At 36.3% G+C, this 6,405-nt stretch overlaps 2 protein-coding genes across 2 annotated transcripts; one reads left to right on the top strand and one right to left on the bottom strand.

Annotated features, from left to right (window-relative positions):
* The first annotated feature begins 3,162 nt into the window (after window positions 1-3,162).
* Window positions 3,163-4,303, top strand: LOC148204602 (uncharacterized). Its single transcript, XM_088114443.1, has 3 exons — window positions 3,163-3,323; window positions 3,395-3,652; window positions 3,733-4,303. Exons 1-3 carry the CDS (start codon window positions 3,163-3,165, stop codon window positions 4,301-4,303), a joined length of 990 nt encoding a protein of 329 aa, XP_087970569.1.
* Window positions 4,304-5,272: 969 nt separating this feature from the next.
* Window positions 5,273-5,901, bottom strand: LOC148204601 (uncharacterized). Its single transcript, XM_088116529.1, has 2 exons — window positions 5,622-5,901; window positions 5,273-5,545 (listed from the first exon to the last, which is right to left on the bottom strand). The coding sequence occupies exons 1-2, from the start codon at window positions 5,811-5,813 to the stop codon at window positions 5,273-5,275; spliced, it is 465 nt and encodes a 154-aa protein (XP_087972655.1). The 5' UTR covers window positions 5,814-5,901.
* Between the last annotated feature and the right edge of the window lie 504 nt (window positions 5,902-6,405).

Below are 6,405 nucleotides of genomic sequence, written 5' to 3'. Positions count from 1 at the left end.
TAGAAACATTATAGAACGCAAAAGCATTGATGATTTTTGAGTTTTCTCTTGTGGTAAAGAAAGAGATCACTTTGGACCACACAATCATGTTATGATCATACTTGTATGGGGTGAGTCTACAAAGGCCAAAATTCATATGTTTCAGCTATAACTCATTATATATCACATTGTCCTATTGAGATTTTTCTAGGAAGAAAGGATGGGGAATTTCCCACCAATGAAATTTAAGTTATATATATATATATATATATATATATATATATATATATATATATATATATATATATATATATATATATATATATATATATAAAAGAAATGTTATCTATATAAGAAATATGACAGCGTAAAATCTTAAAATTAAAGTTTATGATTTTTTTTCTTTTTAATGCCTTACTCAATCTTTTTTTTTGCTAATATACAATTTTTAACTTATAATTGTATTTTTAATTGTTTTAAATCACAAGGTTTTGTTACAATAGAATATATCTAATCGTACTCTTATTAGATTTTACCAAAAAGACATTTGTTTTTGTCTTTGTGTGATTCAGTCCCAACACAAAATAATTAACTTAAATATTGTTATTATAATTTTTGTAAGACATATATTTTGAGATATGTTGTGAGTATAAAAAATTTGATATCAGTTGGAAGTCTCACTTTTTGTTATTGATATGAGTGCATACTTAGTTTTATTAAAATTTACCGATTTAGAGTTTATTTTAATATAATTTGATATAAAATTAATTTTGAACATATAAGTGAGTAAAAGTATCATAGTCAATTTTATAAAGTTGAGTTAAATTTCAAATTTACTTTTTTATTACAAAATCTTAACATATATGTATAATCTTAAGTGTTTTTGGAAATTTGAGAATGAAGTTGTTTGGTTATTAAGAGCAAAGTGAAGAATCAGAGATAGAATTAGAAAAAGATTAAGCAGTACAAGGTGACGGTGAGAAAGTTGGTTTGGTTGTGAATTGGTCCACACGTAAGACAGTGGCTTTAAATGGGTTGGTATAGCTGAAAAATAATTGCGAGACAGACCCAACAACGTTAAGAGCTTTGGAGATACTAATATGACAGTCGGTGCATTTAGTGGCACAGTTTTTGAACTCTAAACTCAACGTGTGTGTATGTGTAGGTCAATGCAAACCTTTCATCACATGTACAAAGTGGTCCAAAACTAGATCTTTGTTCTGCCAAATTCCACACCATTTCATTTGCAGATTTCCAATTCAAAATTTTATATGATTCCATCTTCTACTCTCAACCTTAAACATGCAAATGTATAATATACTAACAAACATATATTTCTTATTCTTAATACTTTTAACTTAAACAAAAGTATTATCTTTCTAAAAAAAATGTCAAGTGTTTAAATATACATTATTAAAAGGAACATACAAAAGCATGATAGAAATCCAGTATATGACAAAGTATTAAATAAATTATTTTCATTCTTTAAATTTTTATCAATAGATAGATTACGATATTTAATAATTAGTAAAAAAAATATTTTTGACAAATTCAACTTCTTACTCTTTTTTTTATATTTTAATAATATTTTTAAAAGGTTTAATCATTCACTAAGTCCCTATTTTCGCATGGAATCTCAATTTCGTCCCTTTCTTTCTGAAAATATCAATTGGGTCCCAATTTTATGAAAATTGCAACAAATCGATCCTTTCCGTTAAATACTGTCAAACGGCGTTACGATGTGTTTGACGTGGCACGCTGCGTTGAACGTGTTATCTGACGTGGTTGAAAGAGAGCAGGAGCAGTGGGGCACGTGGATAATGAATATTTTATAAGTAAAAAGAAAAGAATTGTTTTATAAGTAAAAAGCACGTGGATATCGAATTAGGGATTCTTCTGTCTCAATACTTCTAGGGTTCGGTTGTCGTCGTCCTCATCGGAGTGTGCAGTTGTCGTCGTCCTCATCGGAGTTGTGGGACCTTCTTCAGTTGCAATCTGGAGTGGCCAGGTCAGTAAAAGTTTGGTTTTGTTAGAAACCTTTATCTTGCGATGTTGGGTGGTGGTCCCCGTCTATGTATTGTGTTTTATTTTTGATTGCAATGTTGTGGTCCCGTTGGTGGGATTGTGTTCCATTTTTTATTGCAATGTTGTGGTCCTGTTGGTCGGATTGTGTTCCATTTTTTATTGCAATGTTGTGGTCCCCCATGCCCCCCATGTTTAAAGTGATAATTTTCTATGTGTGTGAGTGTGTTTTGGTTACGGTTTTAAAACATGTTTTGTCGTGATTTGATTATATTATAGGTGTACAAATACTTATCTATAGTGTTTTGCATCATGGATGAGGATATTGAGGTTGTCTTTCACCATGGAGGGAAATTAGTTAACGATGGGAAGCTTAAGTATGAAGGGGGGGAGACATCTAGGTTTATGTTTGACCCAGATGTTTGGAGTTATTTCGTGATTGTTAGTGTAGTGAAGTCTTTGGGATACGATGGGCTTAAAGATATGTGGTACTCTGTAGGAGGGGCTTCAATTTTGGATGATAAGTTAGAGCGTCTGTGTGATGACACTGGTGCCATGCATATGGTTAATTTAGCTAGGCTGAATGGTGAGGTCCATGTGTTTTTGATACACCCTGTTTCTGAACCCCAAGTCATACATATGCTGGAACATGTTGGTAATGATGAAGGAGAAGTTGAAGAGAGGGGTGAAGAAGTGGAAGTTGAGGCTGTAATGGAGGAAGAGGTTGATGGACTTGAACAAGTTGAGGAAGTTGGTGGTGATGGTGAAGAAGTGGAAGTTGAGGCTGTTATGGAGGAAGAGGATGTTAGAGTTGAACAAGTTGGTTGTGTGTTGGAAGAGATGGGTGAACAAGTGGAAGTTGAGGCCGAGATGGGAATGAGCAGATGTTGCCAATTGCATACTGTGTTGTTGAAGTTGAGAACAAGGAGTCATGGAAGTGGTTCCTGGAACTATTGGTAGATGACCTTGGAGGGGCTGAAATTTGTTCCACATTTACCTTTATATCAGACCAGCAGAAGGTAATATTAATTTGTACATTTTAATTTGAGGTTGTTAAGTATTTGTTGCCTGTATTCATTACTTGTATATTGTTTGCAGGGTCTACTTCATGCAATAGATGAATTGCTTCCTGGAGTTGATCAAAGGTTTTGTGTGAGGCATATGTATGCCAACTTCAGGAAGAAATACCCTGGTAAAAACCTGAAGCGTTTAATGTGGAGGGCAGCTACAGCCACACATCCACAAACATGGGAGATGGAAATGAGAAACATAAGAGCAGTAAACGAAGATGCTTATAAGCATTTGATTGCCATCCCTCCAAGGTTAGTCTTCAAAAGTATAACATAATTCCTTATTCATATAATGTTAATAATAATTGTATTATTTGTTGTAGGTATTGGTCAAGATCAAGGTTCACTGAAAGAGCTAAATCTGACACCTTAGTAAACAATATGAGTGAGGGCTTCAACAGTGTCCTCGTTTCTGCCAGGAGTAAACCCATCATTACGATGTTGGAGACGATACGGCTTTACCTCATGCAAAGATGGACAAAGAACAGGTCAAGCCTATCATCATTTACTGGATCCATCTGTCCCAAGATTCTATCCAGATTTAGAAAGGAATGTCATTTAACTAAAAATTGGATTCCTAGGTAAATTTCAGTAACCACTTCTATGTTATATATTAATTTACTACTGTGCCTAATAATTATTGTTGTCTTCTTGTACACAGTTGGTCAGGCAACAAGCTATTCGAAGTTCGTAACATGTCTAACAATGGAGATAAGTTTGTAGTCAACCTAGATGAGTCCTCATGCACATGCAGAACTTGGATGATGACTGGAATCCCCTGTTGTCATTCATTGGCTGCAATGAAGTTCCTCAACATTGATGGACAACAATTTATTGAGTCTTGCTACATGAAGTCCAAATATGAGGAGACATATTCAACAATCATATATCCCTTAAATGGAGCCAACATGTGGAACATTACTCCATATCCTGATGTGTCTCCACCACACAAAAGAGTAATGCCTGGACGACCAAAGAGAAAACGAAGGCTAGAGCAATGGGAAATGAGGAAGGATGAATCAAGAATGACCAAATCCGGCTTGCAAAAGAGATGTGGCATATGTAGAGAACATGGCCATAACAGAACTCGTTGCCCATCAGCAACCCAACCAGGAACTGTGCCCAGTACATCAGCAACCCAAGCAACTCCATCCACTCAACAATCTGAAATATTCTGTACATCAGCACATCAGCCCAGTACATCAGCACATGACTCTGGGAATCAACCGTAGTAGAGAGTAGGAATTAACTGATGCAAATTTGTAATATTTCTGGTACTGCAGTTGATATTAACTGATGGAACTTCATGTTGATAACTGATGTAATATTCTGGTCTGTATGACAGCACTTTTATGTAGGAACTTCAGCTTAATTAAAACCGAACGCTAGATACGGACGCTCGCTAACTGAGAAAACATGCAAAATCAACATTACATATAAGGAACGAACGCCTTCAAGTTACTCGAGTCTGCCGAACGTTACAATCACTACTATAACAAAAGGCCAAAACCGAACGCTCACAAACACTACCACACATTAAAACCGAACGGACGCTCGCTAACTGACAATTAAAATCATCGAGAACGAACGCTCACAAACACAATTAAACCAAGGTCGAACGTCCAAGATTCAAACCGAACACTTAAAGTCGAACGCTCAAGATTGCTACCCAAGAATTCCAAGTTAAGAACGAACGCTTATACCCACTTAAAGTCGAACGCTCACAAACACAATTAAACCAAGGTCGAACGTCCAAGATTCAAACCGAACACTTAAAGTCGAACGCTCAAGATTGCTACCCAAGAATTCCAAGTTAAGAACGAACGGTACTTAAATCAAAACTTAACCGAACGCTCAATAGTCACTAATATCCCAAGGCCGATCGTTCAAGATTCAAAACTTAAGAATAAGCAACTTAAAACCGAACGCTCACTTATACCCAAAAACCGAACGTTCTGGATTTAAACCTAACAAAGTTAGCTTATGACCGTACGCTATAATCACTAATACATCAGACCGACCGTTTAAGACTCAAACTTAGAATATCAATTTAAGGCCGAACGCTTAGAAGCTAAACCTAACAATACCTCATTATAACCGAACGCTTACTATTACCAATGCATAATCAATACAAACTTTTATAGTCAAAATAACTTTGGTTCATTGCATTCTAAGTACATCCCATCATAAGTACAATGAAATCATGGTGATGGTGAACGAAAAAACACTACTGTAAGTACAATAATGTTCACCACAACAAGAACAAAGACAATCCCTAACAGTACATTAAGCCTATTTCCCAATTTCTTCACAGAGCAGTCCAAATCACTTATAATCTTCCATCCACCTTCCATTGCTTCTCTGTTCAGCAAAGACTCAGACTTGCCTTCACACTTTGCACTGGTTTCCGTTTCAATAACCCCATGATCTGCACACCATGTGAAATAATTGCAACCACCATCTTCACCACCATTCTGTACAACAAAACACCAATCAGGGCATCCTGGAACTGAAAATAAGAACAACGAAAAACCCAACAAAAAACCTTACCTTGAACTTAGGGCAGCCCCAAAATTGCTTGCCTCTGTTCTTCACTGTTCTTGCAGTTCTGATAACACATTTCATCCCACAATAGCACAACGGACTACCATTGCTGTTCTTAACTCCTCGAGCACCACCACAGACCACATTACTATCTTGCTTCCGCCACCCGCTGCATGACGAAGACGAGCAGGGATGCATCTTCAACCGCAACTTCGATTAAACCGTAGAAGTACTCAGAAGAATTCGATCTGCACGAAACCTCAATCCCTAATTCGATCTGCACGAACCCAACCCTAGAAGTACTGAGAGAGAAGAATCCCTAATTCGATCTGCACGAAACCTTAATCCCTAATTCCATCTACACGAACCGAACCCTAGAAGTATTGAGAGAGAAGAATCCCTAATTCGATCTGCACGAAACCTTAATCCCTAATTCGATCTGCACGAACCGAACCCTAGAAGTATTGAGACAGAAGAATCCCTAATTCCATATCCACGTGCTTTTTACTTATAAAACAATTCTTTTCTTTTTACTTATAAAATATTCATTATACACGTGCCCCACTGCTCCTGCTCTCTTCAACCACGTCAGATAACACGTCCAACGCAGCGTGCCACGTCAAACACACCGTAACGCCGTTTGACAGTATTTAACGGAAAGGATCGATTTGTTGCAATTTTCATAAAATTGGGACCCAATTGATATTTTCAGAAAGAAAGGGACGAAATTGAGATTTCATGCGAAAATAGGGACTTAGTGAATGATTAAACCTTTTTAAAATTAAAAGAA

Source organism: Vigna umbellata, chromosome 1, assembly GCF_029865625.1.
Source record: "Vigna umbellata cultivar VRB3 chromosome 1, Vumbellata_1.0, whole genome shotgun sequence".
Classification (NCBI taxonomy): domain Eukaryota; kingdom Viridiplantae; phylum Streptophyta; class Magnoliopsida; order Fabales; family Fabaceae; genus Vigna; species Vigna umbellata.
This window is presented reverse-complemented; position numbering and strand designations above follow the sequence as displayed.